Source organism: Anastrepha ludens, chromosome 2, assembly GCF_028408465.1.
Source record: "Anastrepha ludens isolate Willacy chromosome 2, idAnaLude1.1, whole genome shotgun sequence".
Lineage (NCBI taxonomy): Eukaryota > Metazoa > Arthropoda > Insecta > Diptera > Tephritidae > Anastrepha > Anastrepha ludens.
Window position 1 is genome coordinate 76,697,173 of NC_071498.1, and position 21,210 is coordinate 76,718,382.

Here is a 21,210-nt window from a genome sequence, read left to right on the forward strand (position 1 = left end):
CATTCTATTTATGTGCAAGGGAAACTAACTTTAGATATCTAATCGTGCAGAATAAAACTATTATTAATTTACCACACTATAAACTGGCTCTAGGCACTATTCAAGTTCTTATTTGGATTTGCCAAATTCAGAAAGGGAGGTTGAAAATTGTCGCAACATTTACGTTTATGGGTTTACTTTTATACAGTTTGTCTAGAATGACTTTTGACATTGATAATAAATTCAATTTTTCGACTTCATTAGCAAAAAATATCACCTCTTTTTTGTACTGATTCATATTTATTCACAGCATTTAAGGGGAATTAATAAAGAAAAACTTCAAAATCTTTGGAGAAACAACAACTAAAGCTACAAAAACAAATAACACACTATTCCGACACTGTCAGTAACTGTTTTTACATTTTGCTTTTTCAATTTCTTTAGAATGTGTTGCGCGATTAACTTAAATTTATCATTATCTCTGCTTTGCAGTGGTCACTTTGAAGCTTTCGCTTTACAATTCAGTGAAAAATGTTTGCTTTATTCGGACTTAAAATTTAAATATTGTGTTTTTAAAATGCATGGCAAAGAATTAACCTTTAATATATTATTACGCAATTATTATAATTACCATTTGGGTAAAAGTGTTCAGGAATTGTTTGAAATGTTTTCGGTAACACGTCAGATAGTTTTTAATGTTATAAATCGAGCGGAAAAAGAGAGTAGATTAAAGCAAAAGCGTGTAGGTGAATCTAAAACTAAAATTACTGGACGTGCAGAACGCTTGATGATCCGAAAATTTGACCAAACCCCGCGAATTTCCTTGAGAATACTTGTATAGGAGCTTAATGAGGAGTGTGGCATTGTTGTCTCTCATAAATCAGTGCGTCAAGCCGTGTAGTGCAAATATTTATCGAAATCAACACGCAAGAAACCATACTGTCTGCACAAAATATAGAAAACCGCCTGTCTTTTGTTTTGAACCACATTTCCGAACCAGAAGATTATTGGGTCGACGTTATATTTTGCGCCAAGGCAAAGATAATGTTGCGTTACAACGATGGACCGACTAAAGAATGGCGCAAGCCAAAAATATCGAAATAAAACTCCCACGGTTAATTTTGGAAATTGATTTGGGGATGCATTTTCAGTAAAGGAGTAGGAGACTTGGTGTTTATTGCTTAAATACATTGAAAAAGTGCTAAGTATTTGGGTTTATCACTAAGAATAAATTAAGTTTTAAATTTTACCAAGATAACGATCCAAAACATAAGGTGCATTATATGCAGATGTGGCTTCTCTACAATTGGGGTAAAGTTATAAATACACCAGCCCAGAGTCCCGATATAAACGTGATTGAAAATTTGTAGGCCTGCTAAAAGGCATCCAAATAATGTAGCCGCATTAAAAACTGCAATAATGGAGGAATGACAGAATATTCCGAACGTATGCGACATGTACAAATTGGTCTATTCCATGAAAAAGCACCTGTAAAATGTTATTGAATCAGTACAAAAAAGAAGTCGAAGGTAAATACATAGTGCTATTTTTTGCTAATTAAGTCGAAAAATTCAATTTATTTTCTATGTCAAAAGTCAATCTTGACAAACTGTAACTTTTTAATTTTGGGCACTGACTGTTAATACGAGTAATCACCACTTGTTAAATGTTATATTTTCTTAGATATGGACGCCTGCTCTCCCCAAAATACGGAGATGGCATTTCATCGCCTACTCGAGCAATAACAGGCGCAGAGTTACCGAATGCAAGACTTGTTTCACTAGTCGTTTTTAACGAATTGGATGTTCCGGATCCGGAATATACACTAGTAAATATGCAATGGGGTCAGATAATGACACACGATATGAGTATGCAGGCTGGAGGAACACAAGGCAGTAAGTAATAGAAAACGATTTGTTGTTATTATCTGAAGCCCAGCAAAGTTCCTTTGTACGAGCTTTTCAATTTTAATTTATAAAGGGCAACATCCAACACGCTGCTGTACTGACGATGGTCGACTTATCACCACGGGTGAAGCACACTCGACATGCTTCCCTATTGTGATAACACCAAACGATCCCGCATACTCACAAGTGGGTACTGAATGTCTTGACTTTGTGCGAACGCTCACAGATCGCGACATTAAATGCTTCTATGACAATGGTCCAGCGGAACAATTGACAACTGTAACATCGTATGCCGATCTGTCGCTCGTTTACGGTAATTCTATACAACAAAATAGTGAGATACGGGCTTTTCAGGGCGGGCGAATGTTAGTTGATCAACGAAATGGTGCTGAATACTTGCCTCCATCGCGCAATGGGACTGGAGATTGCGATGCGGCTCCGCCCGGTGAGGTTTGCTACCAAGCTGGTGACATCCGTGTCAATCAAAATCCAGGTTTAGCCATTTTACACACTATTTTGTTACGGGAACACAATCGCATCGCCGATAGTTTGGCTAAACTTAATCCCCATTACAACGATAGGACTTTATTTCAAGAAGCACGAAAGATAAATATCGCCCAATATCAACACATAAGCTATTATGAGTGGTTACCCATATTTCTAGGTTCAGAAAATATGTTAAAGAACCGACTTATATACAAAACAGCATCAAATAATTTTATAAAAGATTTCGATAGCTCAATTGATCCATCCGTCTTAAATGAGCATGCGACTGCAGCGTTTAGATATTTTCACACACAAATTGAAGGTCGATTAGAGTAAGTAATGTACACACGAACTGCATATAATAGTGGCTTATAATTGCTTTACAAACATGTACTATAAATAGTTTGGTTTCTGAGCTGCGGTCAGTTCTGGGGTCATTAAGATTGAGTGACTGGATGAATCGACCAGCCATAATTGAAGTTGGTGACAACTTTGATTCTTTAACTCGAGGGCATGCAACACAACCCGAAGAATTAACCGATATAAATTTTGATAGAGAGGTATGTACTGCTTATAGAAATATAATAAAACAGAACACATAAATGGCAACCTAAAAATTTCTACAAATATAAGGTTGCCTCCGAACCGAATTTAGCACTTCCTTACTTATGCATAGTTACAGCCGAGTCGCTGTGCTTTAGGGACACAAAAGTTACATACATACATATGTATGTGTACATTCATATGTTTTTTTGTGTAAAAACGTATAGGCCTAACATACATATGCTTCGTTATGAGAATATGTAAGGTAATTTCGATATTGTTGTACTACGTTACTTAAATATCCAAAGATGTATAAGAAATGGTATAGCCAATGCAAATTGCACAATGACAATTAAATGATATTATTAGAAAATACAAATGACATAGATAAGCACACAAAATGGTAAAATACATTAAAAATAATAATTGTAGACAAAACCCATCTGTTATGTAGTTTTTGTGCATTCACAACGATCAAACTAATCCCACAATGATTCAGATAACCATCTCTTGGTGAAAATGAAATTGTTATTTCAAGCCATCTAACCGAGTGTCAGGTGAAGACAATATTAACTGGAGATTGACCGTACCAAATATACCTGTATGTTCGGATTTTTCCTTTATCTTTTGCTAACTAAAGCTGTCTTTTGTGTTGATCTGCGTGTATTTGCATTTGGATATGAATGAAAATGTTGCACAGAGAAACGGCGGTGTATCGCGGAATGCTATGTCTTCTGAAACACTTAATTCCGTAACTTTATACGATCATACATTAGTAATTGAACACATTTTCACATACATATGTATGACACTATTATCGTATGTTAAGAATTTTTTTTAAGATGTAAAGTAGTAGCAATATTAATAATAATTATAATCATCATTGTACAGTTTAATTTCTTTACATACTCATAGATTAAGCACTTTTTATTGAGACGAAATAGGCCATTCGGAAGTGACCTACGAGCTATCGACATTCAGCGAAATCGGGACCATGGACTAGCATCTTACAATGATTTACGAGAATTTTGTGGTCTAAAACGAGCCAATAGCTGGGAGGACTATGGTGATCTTATAGAGCGCGAGGCATGTAAAATATGAAAAATGATTACTGAATATTATAAATTATTTCTGAATATTTATTCTCTAATTTTCGCAACAGGTTATAGAAAAAATGAAAACCCTATATGCCAGTCATGAAGATGTGGACCTTACTGTGGGAGGGTCAGTGGAAGCACATGTAGCAGGAGCTCTTGCTGGCCCAACATTTCTTTGCATTCTTACAGAACAATTCTATCGCACACGCGTTGGCGATCGCTTTTGGCATGAAAATGGTGATCCATTGACAGGTTTTACAGAAGGTAAGCATCATTACATTTGTATACATTTTTTAATATATCTAGTGATTTGTATTACTTATTATTTAATATTTAGTGGATTCTTGGAATTAAAAAAGTAGCTTCGTAATAAGAATCCGTCGCAGATTATTGGTGTTTTTTAATTGTGGGAAATAAATGTTCCGTTATTAAGTAACAGTTAATGTTAAAATATTATATAACTAGAATTATAGCTCGTCAAAGAAATGCGTAGGGTTTGAAAGCACGTGCTAGTTCCCGTTTGCTGCCATGTACAGAAAATGTTTAGTATATAACGGTAGCGGTTTTCGAAAGACGCTATCTCTAGTTCCTCTACACCGATATTCTATCATTCTTGCGGGCATTCGGCAGTAGAAATCTGGCTGCTCATTTTACACGTATTCGCAAACCCGTCTAATTGTGCAAACCTTAGATTATATTCGAACGCCAAGGGAGTAACATGGGTGACGGCAACAGATAATATAAGTGATAAATTTGGGGTTATCTTGTTTCGAGTGAGGAAGTTCGGGAAAGACTAGAAGTTTGTATGTGGTTTTTTTTTCCTTTTCGGTTTGGGGCTTGAGGAAAGTAAAGCAAACCTGTTATCCCCCAAGTTAGGTGGCCTAGGGGCCATTGTAGTTCTTACTTTATACCAGAGCACTTGCAATGAATTAAACGTAGAACTGTAAAAGAAAAAGTCCCGTACGATAGGAAAGTGATTAACGGTAAAGAGATACTTTGGTGAGAAACCAAGAGAAAAAGCACAGTCTGAAAGGCACGTCCACTCGCGATGAGTATCAGCCGGAGACTGATGCAAGTTTTTACTGGATAAAATTTTACTTGTAAGAATTTGCAAGTGAGAAAAACTGCTGATCGTAAAGTAAACATACACAATAATTAAAATTTGCGAATTGGGTGAAAGTTGTAAATGCGGTAAAAGTACGCAAAAGCTTTTTAATAGAAAACTCAGATAGTCGGATAGCCATAGAACATAGGGTATCTTCTTTTCGCCAAGACTTATGCTACAAACAGTCACCGACGTAAACGCAGACCCCTGTCAGCTGTTACGATCAAACTAATGAGAGCCCTATGTAAATGAAAAATTACTTCCCTTCCGTATCGTAGTATGGTAGATTTTATCGCAGGTTTTTTGAAAATTCCCGTAGAACCGTGTCAGCTGAGTGCTCTCTCACCACACAGTGTTGGCAAAAGGTGCATTTCAAAATCATTTATAAAATAAACTTGGAAAACTTTTATTTTTTGTTAAAATAACTTAAAAATAATGATGAATAGTGTTAATTATAGATAAATGATCTATTTCCATTTGTTGGTTTTTGACTTTGGTTTATTAAATCGGTCCTATTGTACTGGTGATAATCGACAACTTAACGAATTGTTAAGCATCATTCTTTTTGCTTCTTATCCGAAAAAGTGTTTGACCGTATATTATTGTTAACGCCAAATTGAATCCAATTTTGATGAATGAAACTTAACAAAAAGCATTATTACCGCCAACTGTGAAGATGTGGCAACTTGTATTTTCGGGCATCTTCTATTTTGTCATCATCTGGCACTCATGTTTTTGTTTTAGTATCTCATTTGCTCGGTATTGCCACAGATAACGTTAATGTAACCATTACCCATGATGGAAAGAATAATGAGATGGCGCCTATCCTGGTACCGTTACTTTGCTCTCAGCGAATTTGACAATGAGTTACGTGGTTTTAGCACCAGTATGGCCAGATTACCATTTTCGTTACTTGATTAAGCTTTTTTTTTTTTGTTATTTAGTCTCGGAGTTTTAGTTCTTTCTTCATGACATTTTCCTAGCCTATTCTCATTAGAAGTAATGTTTATAATTGTGTAAAATATACATTTTTTAAAAACTAGTTCAATAATTCACTTAGTTTTATTCAGCTTTACTTTTTTAACATCTGGTCGCATTGCCCGCGATTGCAGTTGTTGTTGGTGTTCTGCTTTCAGCAGTCAAATCTCTTTCTCGCTACTGCAGTGTTGCCTAGCTTTGGATATAAAAACGCACTAAAATACCCATTTAAAGAAAATAAAATACCAATTTTTTATTGAATTACTTACAGAACTTTGTATGAATGACAAATTGTCTTTAAAATGTGAGTTTTTTTTCATGGATATGTACAAATTCATTTATAAGTTTTTTTGTTGAAATAAACTCTTTTGTTAAGGGAACAACTTATTTGCTATATTTCAGGTTATGTAAAAAAATAAGGTACTCTTTTTGTAAAAATGTCGTTATGGTTTTTCAGTATTTTACACCTCTATGGTTTTAATTCTCATTTAGTAAAATCCAACGCTTTTTAATATATGTAAAAAGGTTTTCCATGTTAAGAAGAGTTGAGAGAAAAACATTTAATATTCTTGCATTAACTTAAAAGGAGCAAAAAATTAAATTTGCACTTTCCAAATATCAAACTGTATAAGAATCAACAAATTTCCACTAACACTAAAATCTTCTCAGAGTGACCTTTTTTAACATTCTTTTGTTTAATAATACAGATTTTTGTTAACTTACAGTTTCGGTAGCTTTAAATTAAAAACAAAAAGAAACAAACACCAAACTTAAAAATTTTCGCATTTAGGGTATACAATAAAAAAGCAATAAATTTATTGTGAAGAGCAAATGGTTGGCACAACTGCACAACTTGGAAAACGTGACGTCACGCACTCTCTGATAGGCGCAATCTTGTTTCATCATTCTTGACCATTGTTACGTTCTCTGCCAGTAGTTTCGCAAAAATTCATGATTTTCCTCACGGAATCGGAACAACTGAGTACTGAGAGCCAAACGAAGAGACGGCTTTTGAATTCGTCCCAGTTTGTTTGGTCAATGCCGCCTCCATATAAATACAACTTATACTTATATTGATCCGTAAAATCTGAACCAAAACGTCGAATAAAGACAAGTTTAGAATATGGCTTAGGGTTATATAACTAATGTCGTATTTATTCCGCCCTGCCCCCGGCTGTCAAATTCGTTTTATTTTTTTTTTAACGTTTTTTTTACAATTTCAACAGATAATTGGTGACTACCAAGCAAATTTTTGTGAGAGACGATAGAGTTTAAAATATTTATAAAAACAGCAGCTTGCCCTCAAAGTTAAATTTAACAGAATTTGTATTTAATGCATTATTAGTATTTAGAAATGCAGAGTAAAATGAGAATACAAAATACAAAAAACAATTTTTTGAAGTTTCAAATTATTCCATACAATGTTGCTCATTATCTCAATTTTCCGTTAATTTCTTTCTGAATCTTTAATGAATATCAGTATAAATAAATCATGTCCTGAAGAGCATAGAATTGTAAAAATATTTAATGGATTAAATTTTTTTAGAACAACTAGCTGAAATACGGAAAGCAAGCATGGCGCGTTTATTGTGCGATAATGGTAACCAAATCACCTCAATGCAGCCATCAGCTTTTAAAACTATCTCCAAATCGTAAGTTAATATAACTACATAATTAATCATCATATAAACATTCATGTGTATTTTCTAAAACTATGGAATTCAATTAAAAATCTTTTCAGAAATCCCGTTGTGCCATGCTCGGATATTCCACAAGTTGATTTGACAAAATGGATTGATCAAAAGCCATTTGTACAACCAAGTGACACTTTAAACGTCATTCCATTTCATTATGGTAACTGATGAAGAATTCAGTGGCCATGCCAAATGCACACACATGTATTCAGGAAACTTAACCGAATAATACTTCTATCGCTCGTTTACTTCAATGTCATATGTCATATTCAAAAAAAAAAAAAAAATTAAAAAAAAATTTGATAGGTGTGCAGAAAATGCAAGCTATTTTTTATGCTGTGTAAAAATTCATGACTCGGTAGATAAAAACATGTCACATAGTAAATGGAAAACTTTGAAGCCGTTTGTCCCTACATTTTGGTTTTTGACACTATTGAAGTAAATGTGAAGTGATAAGTGGTATGTTGTCAATGATGAGAATATATGAATAAACACTTAAATAATTCAACACACAAATGTGTATGTGTATATAGCAAAGGTGTACGTGTATAGCATTAGTATTTAGCGAAATCATGTTTCCCGAAATAAGTATTTTTGTATTAATTATTATGCATCCTGCAGTTTTTATTCAATGAAGTAATAGAACTCAAACATTGAGCCTAGTGAATATTATATAATTATATTTCGAAAATATAGCAGTTGTACGAAATAAGAACATACATACATTCTTTGTCTTTGAGTTACAGGTATTACCAACATTAAATATATACAAACATCAAATTAATAAATACAACACAGTGCGAACAGACACTGTGAAATACATAAAAAATAACGTGAATTTATACCATGCACATATTAAAACGTTGAAACAAAAACTGAGAAACTTAAACACTTTGTATTTCATTTACTTAAACAAAAGAATTTGTCTTAGACTAAAATTTTGTTCCTTACTTAAGTGGCAAACCCCACTATTTTAACAAGTTTCTGCATATTCGTATAAGCAATTTCCAGTTTGTCTAATTTCGCTGCAAATTTTTCGCTTTTACATCAAAATAATAAGAATATGTAATACAAAAACGCAATAAATTTAAAAAGGAGTTAAACCACTTTCAGAAGGTTCAACTTAAATTAAGTACATTGCATAAATTTTACTGTATGACTTTCAGTAAAGCGGGTAATTCTTCTTCTTTGCTTTCCGTACATCTGTTTCCATCGAAGGTATGTGAATTAAACAATGAAGTATAATGATGAAGTTTCTCTTGCCATTTTAAAAATAAATACATCTCCTCGAATATTTCTGAGCGTTCACAAATCTTTGTTTTTAATAGACGTCTGTGATTGTTCTGCTCATTAATTATGTATATTCCAAATTCACACAATTCTTCTATATATGTAATTGGCATTGGGTTGACGCTAGCAGTTTAAAGAATATTGAATTTTCAGTCTGATATTCATATAATAACTTACTTCTCTTCTATATTGTAATACAAAATGATTTTGATAACTAGAAGCATCTCAGTGTAAAAGAAAAGCCACAGCGCATCTTCACTATAATTTTGAGCGATATTCGCTTTCACCTCCATCAAAATATTATATGCAGATTGAGAAAAATCTATAAGGGAAAGTCGAAATTTAAAATAAATAAACATTTAATACTTTATAAATAATAAAATATAAGTAATAAAGATATTTATCTACATTTAAGGTGTATCTAAAATTCAAATTTTGATTCGATTCGAATTTTGATTACGAGTACTACAACCAACAGTTTGACAAAATGTTATTTAAGGATTTTGCTAACCTAAGGGTATACTAACTTTTTAGTGCCAGGTATTTTGCATACTGCAGCTCCGCTTTAATGCGAGTTTCATGTGAGGGAACGAAATTCTGCTTGACACGCATATACATTATTGTACTCAACAAATACAATTTCCGCTCATCGGCTGAAAATATTAATGGGTATTGAATTTAATGGAACTAAACCAAATTTATTACATAATCTTAAAATTTAGTAACACATTGGGTCGAACATGATTTAATAAACATGGGCCGAACGTCTCCTATAATTTCTAAGTGCAATACAAAGAGATACTATAAATGGTCTACCATTCGGAATTCAGGGAGAGAACTTTGGTTCGAAAGATCATGATTAAGAAAAAATAAAAAGTGTTTTTCTAATAGCGGTCGCCCCTCGGCAGGCAATGGCAAACATCCGAATGTATTTCTGCCATTAAAAGGCTCCTCATAAAAATGTTTACCGTTGGGAGTCGGCTTGAAACCGTAGGTCTCTCCATTTGTGGAACAACATCAAGACGCACCCCGCAAATAGGAGGAGGAGCTCGGCCAAACACCTGAAAAGGGTGTAGACGCCAATTATATATATGTTTACCTATGCCTGCTGTCTATGACTGCCTGCTGAGAGAAAATTTAAATTATAAACAACTTATAATGTAAGCCTTGGGAACGCTAAGTGTTCTTATGCACTTGGCGACCGTGAAGATTTGCACTTTTTTTTCTTTACTTTATTAAGAACGTTAAAACATTTATTTTGGATTTTAAAGCCAAGAGTGATGCGATAGAACAGTTACACGAATTGTTATACGGTAGTACAATAAGTGTATTAGCGAACAATCTTCGGTTAAAAATGAATTTTGTGATGAGCGTCGAGGATCGCTTGTTGTGGCACAAAACAGCGAAGTGAACAGCGATCCTAATGCATATCTATAACATTAAATAATAGTCGTAGCGATTTATCATGGATCCCACTTCATATGACAAAACGATTAGAAAACGTAATCGCAGATTGTAAAAGGTGACGAATCATCGATCTATGTGTGTTTCATTGATAACTGGTTACACCATGGAGTACAATTTCATTGATTTCATCGACCGCGCGGCTACCATCCTAGAATATCCAGGCATAGTTAAACTTAAATATTTTTTCTAATTTAAAAATTTGTATTAGAAATAGACCCGTGAGCAATTTTAGCATCTACATACAGTCTGTGTCAAAAAAAAGGAACCGGCATTATTCATGAAGTATAAAATAGATGTATATATTTTAAAAAATTTTACATGAAAGTATGTACAAAACTACGAGTCCCAATAATCAATAAGCAGTGTAGTCTTCATCATCGTCGAGTATAGCTTGGCATCATGATTTGAACCAACTTTTCTACGCAGCTCGTCGACAAACAGGACTAGCTTTTGCGAACTTGACGCACGAGTTGCTTTAAATCATTGACTGGCCTTCCGGCAAGATGCGTTTTCATAGTTCCCCACACATTTTCAATGGGGTTGGCGTCTGGGGATTGGGAAGGCCAGTCCAATACAGTGACGCCATTTACTTATTTTGTTGTTTCTCAATGTGTTTTTCTGAAAGCAGTGGGTTTGATGATGTGGGACGATAGGATATGTTCGCCTCCTTTAGTCGACGTTCGATGGTGTTGATACTCACATCTATTCCCTTTTTAGCACGAACTGATCCGAGCTTGATGATCACTTTATCCTACTTTTTTGTCGTCACTCGCTCCGAGCTGCGCTGGAAAAAGTTATTAACATTTTTGTACACCTTATACCGCTGATTCCACATCACAACAAACTTTTTTGATTTTTTAATCACTTTTGCAGCCGCGGCGTAAGATAATTTCGGCCCTTTCGAATGCGTGCATAAAATATCGCCCCAAAACGCTACGTTTACTTCTCACTCGGTTTTGTTTGGTTGCGTTTATGGGAAAGTTGCGAACGACATTAACCTGAGGTAGCACTGGCGTCGTAGCCCTTGAGTTGGACTATTATGCAGCAAGTTAAGGTTGAAGTTACAAGAAAATAACCAGTTCTTTTCTTCTGACACATACTGTACTTCACGTTTCACTCAACTTTCTTTAGAATTGAAATTTTATATAAAAATACATTTAACATACACTTAGCCCATAAAGTCTGCATTCACCTTACAAATATTTTTAAAGTGATTAAGGGGTAACACCACTGTACACGCGTAAAATAAACACGATTTTTAAAGAATTTTTTTGTATAGAAGGAAAGGGAAAGGAATCACTCTGATTTGGGAAGTTATTACTTATATACTAAAATACAAAACTACAAAGTTTGATCGAAAAATTTTACAAAATGGCGGCATTGGAGACATTTTTGTAATGTGGTTTCTCTTGAAGGAGCTCCGCGACACGCAGCACAGAGGGTGCAAATTTTAATCTGGAACAAAGAAACATTTTTTTTCTTAATCTAGATAAGAATAGCTAGAGAAACACGTAGGGGATTTAAAAAGTATTTATTTTTGTGGAATTAGCGAGCATTTGAAGGAAAAAACTCTATTTTGGACTAAAAAAACGGCACTTAAATAATTATAACAATCGTTTAAATTAATCTATCGAAAATCCCCTACGCTCTTCTCTTAAGAAGGTTATTATACAGACGTAGTGAAAAACCCTGATTAAAAATATTCAAAATTGTTTGAGTTATGCTGCGTGCCAATTTCAGAAAACGTGTTTTGAGAAAAACGCCTTTAAAGTTTGGAAATTTGGAGAAGTCGTTAGGTAGCAGTCACTAACGCTTGGTTAAAAGCTTAAAATATTTATGAAATAAACTTCGGTAACGTATAAAACTTTTTGTTCTTTCTTTTAAACAAGATTCCACACTTCATTGTTTACATAACGGTAGTTTCAGCAACATGTAAATATATAGCGAAGTTTGCAGTCAAATGCCGATTTTCAGTATATTGTTTCATAAGTACCACAAAAATTTTCGAAATCAATTTTTTCAAAAATTGTAATTGTTGCACAGGTCTCTAGCAATAATTTGGCTTTTACAGATTGAAAAAATATCAATTAGTCGACGAGTTATAGCCAAAAAACCATATAAACAATTTTGCTCCGATTTCGAACTTCGAAGGCCGATTAAAAAAAAATTCGAACTAACATAAAAAAACGGCGCGATACGGGTCTTCTAATTTCGCCTCTATTTTCACCCGCCACTCTCAGAATGGACCTAATTTTTGCTAACCTGAATTTGTTCCACAGTGTAATTAAAGGTGTTATTTTGATATTCAAAGAAAAATGTGTTTTTTTTTAATGTAAATGATCTGATGTTTAATTCATTAAAAAGAGGAAGGTATGCCGTTAATAGTGGAAAATAACATCAGGCAAATGAACACCACGATCATGCTTACAGGACAATATCCTTTTCATGAAATTTTCCATAACCGAATTGCAAAGTGGCTGCTCTATGTCCTCGATAACCTCACGAATTCCATATTTGAGGTCTTTAATCAACCCTGGGCTGTTGGCGTAGACCTTTTCTTTCACGTGACACCAAAGAAAAAAGTCACAAGGTATTAAATCACAAGATCTCGGTGGCCAATTATGGCCGTCTTGTTGAAAATAAACTTTGTCCAGATCAATACCATCCCATTCCGGCCATAAATCGTTAATCATCTCTAATCTAATCTAAATAACACCTGTTATTGCAAAACCCTTTATTTATAAATAATATACAAAAGCGAAAATTAATATATTGTTGGATATCCCGGGTTTTTTGAATCAATGATTTGGCATCGAGTTAACTAACTTCTCTGTTTCCTCAGTTGTAATCTTCGCCCATCCGGCACGCATAGCACTTCGCAAAGCCTCCTTACTTGTTATTATATTATATGCTGTCGAATTATTTTTTTCTAATAGATCCCACAGATGCTCAATACATAGAATTGAGATTCGGCGGCTGTGGGGGTGTTTTGATTTGTTTTGGAGCATTGTACGTGAGCCAAATCTTAACGATCTCGGCTGCGTGTTTTGCTATAATTTTTGGCACTCTGTTTCAAATTCTTTTTTAAAAAATTTTAACTGACCAACACCACTTGCCGCCATGCAACCTCACACCATAACTTAACCACCTGTACCAACATATTTTGTTTCTGAAGAGCTGTGCCTGATTTGCGTGAAACAATTTGACGACATCTTATTGCAAAAAATAAATTGCCTCTGGTGGCTTACCTACATATTTATTAGCACATTCAATGAGCTATCGTCTGTTCACAAGTGAAACAGCTTTCTTGGAGCGACACTACCATCGTATCCAGCTTTATGTAAAACTTTTTTAGCAGTTATTGCATAAATACTTTTTTAAATGTAATTTCGTAATTTTTGATGATGTAATTCGATTGTTAAACTTTGCCATACTGTGTACTTCTCGGACCGATGATAGTGGTCTTAAACGCGCATACCTTGGTTTAGATGTTAAAATGCCGGATTGTTTGAAATTGTTTACTACACGTTGAACAGAGAAACACATTCACCCAATAGCTTTGCAAATATTTCGGAAACTATTTCCATCTTTCCACAATTCTATAATTATTTTTCTTTCCGATAACCTAATTTATTTTTAGAATGTGCAACTGAGTTCGCTAACCGATATATTATAATATAATAAATAATGAAAAGTGCGCTAAAACAAAAACAAATTTTAATAAACTAACGGTATCATTAACATAAGAATTATGAAAAGGAGAAAAAAACTGCATTCACACTTCTGGTTGCTTTATTTTCAGAATAAATAAATGAAATATGTTTACAACTATAATGTTATATTATGCTTTTAATCAATTCAAAAATATTTGTGAGGTGTGCGCAGACTTTATGGGCTATGCGTATGTACATATCGTCCCCTTAGTATAACAATAGCCTATGTGCTCATAGGCTATTATTTTTTTATTGAATTTTTAAATTCTCCATCGTCGATTTTATATGTGGTCAAAATTTTGTCAAATTCTAGTTCCACAAAGTGGGTCAAAACGTCAGTCAAAAAATAATAAATATTTACAGACATAACGAGATTTGAGTGAGAGCTACTTTCGACAAAAAGTTTGAAATTCATTTTCTCAAAACATCAAAAAATTTATAGGCTATTTTAATACTAAGGGGACGATATATTGTTACTAATTCCAAAATCCTAGTAATATATATAAAAATGAATGTTTGTCTACCCGGTGTACACACCTACCTCATGAAGTTGTAATGAAGTTTTGGTGTATTGTTGTACATACATAGGTATTTCAAATATTCGTAAAATTCGTGTTTATGCCCGATTTAGCTAATATTCAAAATGCTCTCATATCGCCTCTATGAAAATACATATTTCCCCAAAAAATATACCTGCTAGATGGCGCTGAAGTAGAGATTTTGAGAGAATTAGAAATTTGACGGAGAAGATTTATTTACCACATTTCTTTAACGTTTTTCTATATTTTATGAAAACTCCACATAATAGAAAACTTTACTTAGATCATAAATACATACAAACATCAGTCGCTGGTCTGCCACTTTCGGCCTTCGAGTCAACTCTGAAAATATAAACCTCCACACTTTCGACTGCCCAAATTAAACAACCATGTTCTCCCGTTTTCATCGGAAGTTAGGTATCTTGGAGTGATACTTGACTCCAAATTCAATTTAATTTTATTATATTCGGCAAAAAATGGGGACTCAAGCCACAGGTCGTGCTGTGGATGTACAACGTAGTGGTTTTGCCATTTTTAACGTATGGATGCCTGGTTTGGTGGGAGGCTCTTCGAAAGGGCTATAATATTACTAAACTGGGGAGGGTGCAAAAAAAACTTGCCCCAGCTCTGACCTGAATGTCGTTTTGCACTTACTTCGCATCGAGTGAAATGAGATTGGCCTCTGGAGACAATCTCTCAAGGGACATGGCAGCATTTTTGAGCAGTTAACACTGTATTTCTCCGAACTACGGACATATTACTCAATCCGCAAGCCTGAGTTTGAGGGTCGTACTGGAGCAATCTTTCCAAATAGGCAGGATTGGATCGAGAACAAAATCTGCTCCAAGATGGAATCGGGAGTCGGAGCAGGGCTTTTCTCTATCTCCGAATTGCCGAATACTGCAGGTGTACTTCAGGCAGAAGTATTTGCGATCCTGCTGGCATGCAAAATGCTTAACATTGTGCAGAACCAAACTAGTTAACATCAAATATCTTGGATGTGCAGATAACATTTCTCTGATCTGGGTTCCAGGACATAGGAACATAAAGGAAAATGAAATTGATGAGCTTGGCTCGAAGGGGAATGAATTGACCTCAGAAACTTCCTACCCGGTCATTGGCATCCACCCGCCGACAGTTAAAGACCCCAGTACAATAGAAGGAGAACTCAGAAAGGTCTGAGGACTCAACGCCATTCAAATTCCAAAGTCGACGCTGTGTTTATCGATCATTGGACGATCGGCACACACGCGGAAAAGCTAGGTTTAACATTTAACCCCAATTGTTGAAACTGTGGGGACCTTTCAAAGAAGGAGACTATTGATTCTTTGTACATGTCCGGGTTTGGCAGCTAGACAATTAAGGGCATTGGGTGCTCCCATCTTCGACAGCCTGGGGCAGTGTGCCAACCTAAATCCCATCAATCTTCTCCATTACATCAACAGCTCTGGCTGGCTGTAAATATCTGCCTGTTGGAGGTCTCATAATGATATCAAGACGGCTCTTTAGTACTACTTGGGGAGTGAACTACCTATCTACATACATATATACAAACATACATATGTATGTATGTACAAATCGATTCATGCTGTTATAAATGCGGATAAATCGCATTTTTGAATTCCTTTAGCTTTCCAGGAATGGTACAAATGTTTTCACCCAAAATGGGTGCGTCTACAGCACTTCTCCACAACATAAATCCACCGCGTATATACACATGACCCACAAAGTCTGCGTTCACCCGAATAGCCTTCTTAAATTTATTAAAAACAAAATAGAATATTATGAATAAATTGAAATCTTTACAATTTGTTTATTCACTACATTCCCAGCTTTTAAGGGCAAAACAAAAAACAAGATTCCCCACTTCACTTTTTAGATAACGGGAAAATAATTTCAGCAGCATGCAAATGTGGCACCAAAAAGTCTGCGTTCAGCCTGTTTATTTTAATGATACCGTTAATTTTAAGATATTTTTCCTTGTTTATACTAATTTTTGATTGCGCATTACTTCGACTGAATGTTAACAAAGCTTAGTTGAATATTTTATTTATAACTGGAGATAATTAAAGAACATGGAAGGAAAGGGAAAAGAAATAAGCGTTTCTGAGAAGAAAATAATTATAAAAATGTGGAAAGACGAAATATTGGAAAATCTATTGGGTGAACGTTTTCCTCTATTCAGCGAGTTGTAACAAATTTTCGGCAAACTGGAATTTTTACATCTAAGCCCAGGTCAGGGCGTCCGAAAAAATTATCGACCCGGGAAGAGCGTTCTATAATCAACTTGGTAAAGGTTAACCCCCGGATTACATCCTCAAAATTAGTTGAAATCATAAATCAAACATTTAAAAAAAGTATTTGCGCTGAAACTGCCAGAAGAGTTCTACGTCAAGCTGGATACCACGGTAGAGTCGCCCAAAGAAAGCCTTTCATTTCTCTTGTGAACAGACGTAAACGCATTCAGTTTGCTAATGAGTACATAAATAAGCCTCCCGAGTTCTGGAAAAAAGTAATATTTTCAGACGAAAGTAAATTTTGTATATTCGGAATAAAAGGCCGTCAAATTGTTTGGCGAAAACCTGGAACTGCTCTTGAAAAGCAAAATCTTGTTGGCACGGTTAAGCACGGAGGTGGCGGGGTTATGGTTTGGGGCTGTATGGCGGCAAATGGTGTGGGTCAGTTATATTAGAATTTATTGATTCGACGATGGATAAATGGCGATACTTGAACATACTAAAATGAATTTAAAGCAAAGTGCGGAAATTTCGGCTTATCAAGAATATTTTGGTTTCAACAAGATAACGACCCGAAGCTTACAGCCGAGATCGTTAAGCTTTGGCTCTTGTACAACGCCTCAAAACAACTTAAAACACCGCCACAGTCCCCAGATCTTAACCCCATCGAACATCTGTGGGATCTATTGGAAAAAAGAATTCGTCAGCAAGTGATTACTAGTAAAGACTTTTTGCGGAGTGTCATGCAGGCAGAATAGAGGAAGATAACAGCGGAGGAAACAGAGAAACTAGTATGTTCAATGCCAAATAGGCTGAGTGAAGTCCTGAAGCAACGTGCATATCCAACTAAATATTAGATTTAATTTTTACATATAGCATATCATGTTTTTGTATTAGACTTTAAGACTGAACGCAGACTTTATGGTCGCTTTATTTACTTGTTGCAGCCATTATTCACCATTACCTAAAAACTTATGTGAGGAATTTTGAAATTTACTTTTGTTTTTGAAACTTAAACATATAATAAACATATAAATATATACAAATATATACAAATTTATAGAAATTATAAAATCAGGTTGTGTGTTTCATTCACTAAAAAGTTATTGTATCAATAATCAACTAAAACTGCTATTGCTTTCGAACTGATATCAATTTTGTCCATGATGAAATCGAAACGTAATTTTGAGCTAAATCCCAAAAATAGTTTTTAATTAAGTCCTTGAGCACCAAAATGTGAAGCCATGTAATTTCTTCTCGAACCATAGCACGTTATAACTAAACTTTAAAACACTATGACGAGCACAGGAAAAAATTCGTTTGTGGCATAATTGGTTGGAAGGTTAATGTCCGTTGTAAGAAAAAGCAGAAAATCTCCGAACGCGCAAAACACTTGTCTTATTTATGCCTCTCACAAACAAACTAAACATGCTACATTGCTAAAACCATGAACATATCTTCGAGTCGAGTGTACCAACATTAAAAAATTATAATCGAAAGTCGAATGTACGTAATAGCCCGCGAAATTTGAAAATTCACCTTATTCTTTTTAACAAACCTCGTACATAAACTGTTTTTTTATGATATATATAATAAAGCTCCTCCTAAAAAAATATGTACCCTTCGGAGTCGGCTTGAAACTGTAGGGTCCTACCATTTGCGGAACAAGATCAAGACGCACATCACAAATAGGAGGAGGAGCTCGGCCAAACACCCAAAAAGGGTGTACGCTCCAATTATACAAGGTAAAGTCCAAAATAAACAAGTCTGGCGTCATAAAAGTCTTTTTGATAGCGCCATCTTTTTAAGGAGTTAGTGCCTTGGAGTTACATCCCTAGCTGACTTCCAGTGAAAGCTTTATGACATTAGGTTCTGTGGAAGCGAAGTTATTGCATCTAAAGTGTCAGTATGTTTGTGTCAACGGTACAAAAATGAGTTTCGAACAAAGAGCTAGATCAAATTTTGTTTTAAAATTGGTAAAACGATTGTATATCTCGTGCCAGAGTTCATGAGTGGTTTACACGTTTCAGAGGTGGTTGAAACTACATAAATGACAATGAACATACGGGCCGTCCAGAATCAGTAATTACCAAAAACTCCATCGAAATTGTTCGTAAATTTATCAAAAATGAATAGAAATCTTCGTTGAAATTCATGGAATTAGAGTTAAGTATCTTCAAAACATCGATTTTTCGCTTTTTAACTGATCATTCGGGCCTACGAAAGGTCTGTGCACGTTTCATTCCGCACAAGTTAACTGAGGACCAAAAATTGCCCAGAATTCAACATTCGAAAGAACTCATTTAAGAGGTGAGAAACTACGAGAACCTCAACATTGTAACTGGTGATGGAACGTGGTGTTTCCAACATAAACCTGAAACTAAGCGTCAAAGTGCCGAATGGAAGGCTCCAGACGAGCCACCACCCAAAAATTGCGTTTGGAGAAGTCAAAAATCAAGTTGATGCTCATTTGTTTTTACGATTCCAAGGGAATTGTCTACAAGGAGTTCGTGCCAACAGGCCAAACCATCAATGCAGTTTTCTATCTTGGCGTTTTGAAGTGTTTGTTGTATCGCATTCGTCGAATTCGCCCTGAATACCTCGAAGGTGGACGCTGGCGCTTATTGCATGATAATGCACCATCTCATCGATCCACTCTTGTGACTGATTTTTTGACTAGAAATCGCATTTTAACCAACAATCACTCACCGCATTCGCCTGATATGGCTCCCTGTGACTTCTACCTATTCGGAAAATTGCATTTGGCCATGGAAAGAAAAGTTTTGCGTCCGTAGAGGCCATCCAAAAGGCTTGTACCGATATTCTGAAGGACATTCGGATCAATAACCTGAAACACTCTTTCGAAAAGCTTTTAGATCGCGCAAAACAGTGTATCAAGGCCCGAGGGGACTATTTTGAATAAATAAACTCGAAGTTATCAGAACAAAGCTCCTGTTGTTTCTATTTTAGCTCAGTCTTGTTTATTTTGGACTTCACCTTTTATATACTACTAGCAACCCGCCCAGCTTCGCACGGGTATAAAATATATACCCTATGTCACTCACTGAAAAAATGAGTTAAATTTGGAGTAAAACAATTCCCCTTTCTTTATAGCATGAAGATTCCCTGCTATCTTTGGGATATCTAAATTCATACCCTACATTTTTGCATATTAACTTCTTGCATTTTTACATATGTATTTATTTTATTTTTACAACAATTACTATATTACAGAATGTCTTTATATACAACGTTCATAGCCTTCTTGTCATTAGACAATACAAACATGTTTTCTCTAGAGGTTACTCTTGAAAGAGCGACATACAGTTGGCCATGTGAAAAACAGTCAACACTCAAATCTAAGAGATTTATTAATGGTCATTGCAAAAGATGTCTTTACCGGAAATTGTAAGCGTTTAAATTGGAATGGTAGATCCGATGGTATCAGAGGGATTCGGGGAATCAATACATCTTCTCCGGTACCACATCCTGTGAGTATTGTGCACTCTATTATGAAAGTTTTCAGTGATTTTACCAGCAAACGCGTGCCATTGCAAAGTTTAGGTGGACTTAGGTTTCTTAATAAAATAACAGGACAACCTATTTTCAGCTCCATTTTGTGAGGAGGGAGTCCAGACGGGTTCAAAGAATTTAGAAATTCTGTAGGAAATTGAACAGCTTCTTCCAAATCGAGAACAGTATCGACCGAGTAGTATATTTTCGTCGGCGCATCAATCTTTGAAATAATCAAGTTATTTACTTTATCTACTTGTTCGTTAGTTGGTGACAGAATAGCTCTTTCTTTAAACCAAGATATTGTCTTATAACTTATGTTATCAATGTCAGGATAGACATTGTTGACTAACTCTTGGATGTTGTCACAAAGGTTTTCTAGGTTAATCCTTCCCTCACTTTGTGTTAATTCTCCATTGCCAACTTTTAGCAGCATCTCTGGAAATAGCCTGTTCTCACGTGAAGATGACGAAACCCTCATATTAGTTTTAAGATCTAATTTATTGACATGCGACCAAAGGTGGGATCTTTTTAGGGAAGCATTTATTTCGTCAGCACGTGTTCCTCGAGTCACAACTGGTAGGATTTGACGGAAATCTCCTGAGAACGGAATTGTATATCAACCCATAGGTGAATTTTTGTTGCGCAAATCGCGCATTGTC

At 35.1% G+C, this 21,210-nt stretch overlaps 2 protein-coding genes across 6 annotated transcripts in view; one reads left to right on the top strand and one right to left on the bottom strand.

The window, feature by feature from the left end:
- The window catches only part of LOC128871913 (peroxidase), a 73,126-nt gene extending 64,461 nt beyond the window's left edge, over positions 1 to 8,665 (top strand). For all 4 annotated transcript variants that reach the window (XM_054114086.1, XM_054114087.1, XM_054114088.1 and 1 more), the window contains 7 exons: positions 1,663 to 1,874; positions 1,960 to 2,704; positions 2,776 to 2,932; positions 3,831 to 4,001; positions 4,078 to 4,276; positions 7,642 to 7,747; positions 7,837 to 8,665. In XM_054114086.1, the coding sequence (XP_053970061.1) occupies positions 1,663 to 1,874; positions 1,960 to 2,704; positions 2,776 to 2,932; positions 3,831 to 4,001; positions 4,078 to 4,276; positions 7,642 to 7,747; positions 7,837 to 7,957 (1,711 nt within the window). In that variant the 3' untranslated portion in view covers positions 7,958 to 8,665. The remainder of the gene's footprint in view (positions 1 to 1,662; positions 1,875 to 1,959; positions 2,705 to 2,775; positions 2,933 to 3,830; positions 4,002 to 4,077; positions 4,277 to 7,641; positions 7,748 to 7,836) is intronic.
- LOC128871912 (uncharacterized) overlaps positions 8,393 to 21,210 on the bottom strand; it is a 36,840-nt gene continuing 24,022 nt past the window's right edge. For both annotated transcript variants that reach the window (XM_054114083.1, XM_054114084.1), the window contains exons 11-13: positions 9,607 to 9,732; positions 9,257 to 9,401; positions 8,393 to 9,202 (exon numbers count right to left, since the gene is read on the bottom strand). In XM_054114083.1, coding sequence (XP_053970058.1) covers positions 8,938 to 9,202; positions 9,257 to 9,401; positions 9,607 to 9,732 — 536 coding nt within the window. In that variant the 3' untranslated portion in view covers positions 8,393 to 8,937. The remainder of the gene's footprint in view (positions 9,203 to 9,256; positions 9,402 to 9,606; positions 9,733 to 21,210) is intronic.